Source organism: Plecotus auritus (assembly GCF_963455305.1).
Source record: "Plecotus auritus genome assembly, chromosome: 9".
Taxonomy (NCBI): Eukaryota; Metazoa; Chordata; class Mammalia; order Chiroptera; family Vespertilionidae; genus Plecotus; species Plecotus auritus.
Window position 1 is genome coordinate 134,433,394 of NC_137783.1, and position 870 is coordinate 134,434,263.

Consider the following 870-nt stretch of genomic DNA (forward strand, 5'->3'; position numbering starts at 1 on the left):
AGCAAATTAGATCCAGCATTACTTTAGAAAGATCATACACCAGCCTTTCTGGCGGTGACGACCTCCCCACGACAATATGCCTGTGAGTTCCTTGGTGCAGGTTTCAGCAGAGATCTCGCTCTTCTGTCCACATGCTTCCCTCATGCTGGTTTCGGATCTCAGAGGGTGTCACTTGACCTGTGAATTGCCTAGGACCGTGGTGGGCAAACTGCGGCTCTTTGGCCCCTTGAGTGTGGCTCTTCCACAAAATACCACGGCCTGGGTGAGTCTATTTTGAAGAAGTGGCATTAGAAGAAGTTTAAGTTTAAAAAATTTGGCTCTCAAAAGAAATTTCAATTGTACTGTTGATATTTGGCTCTGTTGACTAATGAGTTTGCCTACCACTGGCCTAGGACATTAACCACAGGGATTGCAGAGGTCTGCGGAGGGGGCGGCGGGGGCTGCATAGACGGGAGCTAAGAGGAGAAAAGATGGCGGCTCAGCTGCACAGACACCAAGCCCAGTGAGGGGCAAGCTCTACCAGCTTGCAAAGGATCTCCTTCATCCCTCTCCAGTAGGGGAGAAGAGGAAACACAAGAAGAAGCACCTGGTACAGAGCCCCAATTCCTACTTCATGGATGTAAAATGCCCAGGATGCTATAAAATCACCACCATCTTTAGCCATGCACAAACAGTAGTTTTGTGTGTTGGTTGCTCCACTGTTCTCTGTCAGCCAACAGGAGGAAAAGCAAGGCTTACAGAAGGATGGTCCTTCAGAAGGAAGCAGCACTAAAAGCACCTCAAATCAAGATGAGTGGGAAACCATCCCAATAAAGACATTTTGGATACAGAAGAAGAAGGAAGAGGAAAAAGGAGGAGGAGGAGGAGGAA

General features: G+C 48.3%; 1 protein-coding gene across 1 annotated transcript; it reads left to right on the plus strand.

Moving 5' to 3' along the window:
• Window positions 1–613: 613 nt before the first annotated feature.
• On the plus strand, window positions 614–772 carry LOC308233845 (small ribosomal subunit protein eS27-like; the record flags this gene model as incomplete). The annotated part of the gene is made up of 1 exon (XM_080640818.1): window positions 614–772. One exon carries the CDS (start codon window positions 614–616, stop codon window positions 770–772), a length of 159 nt encoding a protein of 52 aa, XP_080496944.1.
• Window positions 773–870: the final 98 nt, after the last annotated feature.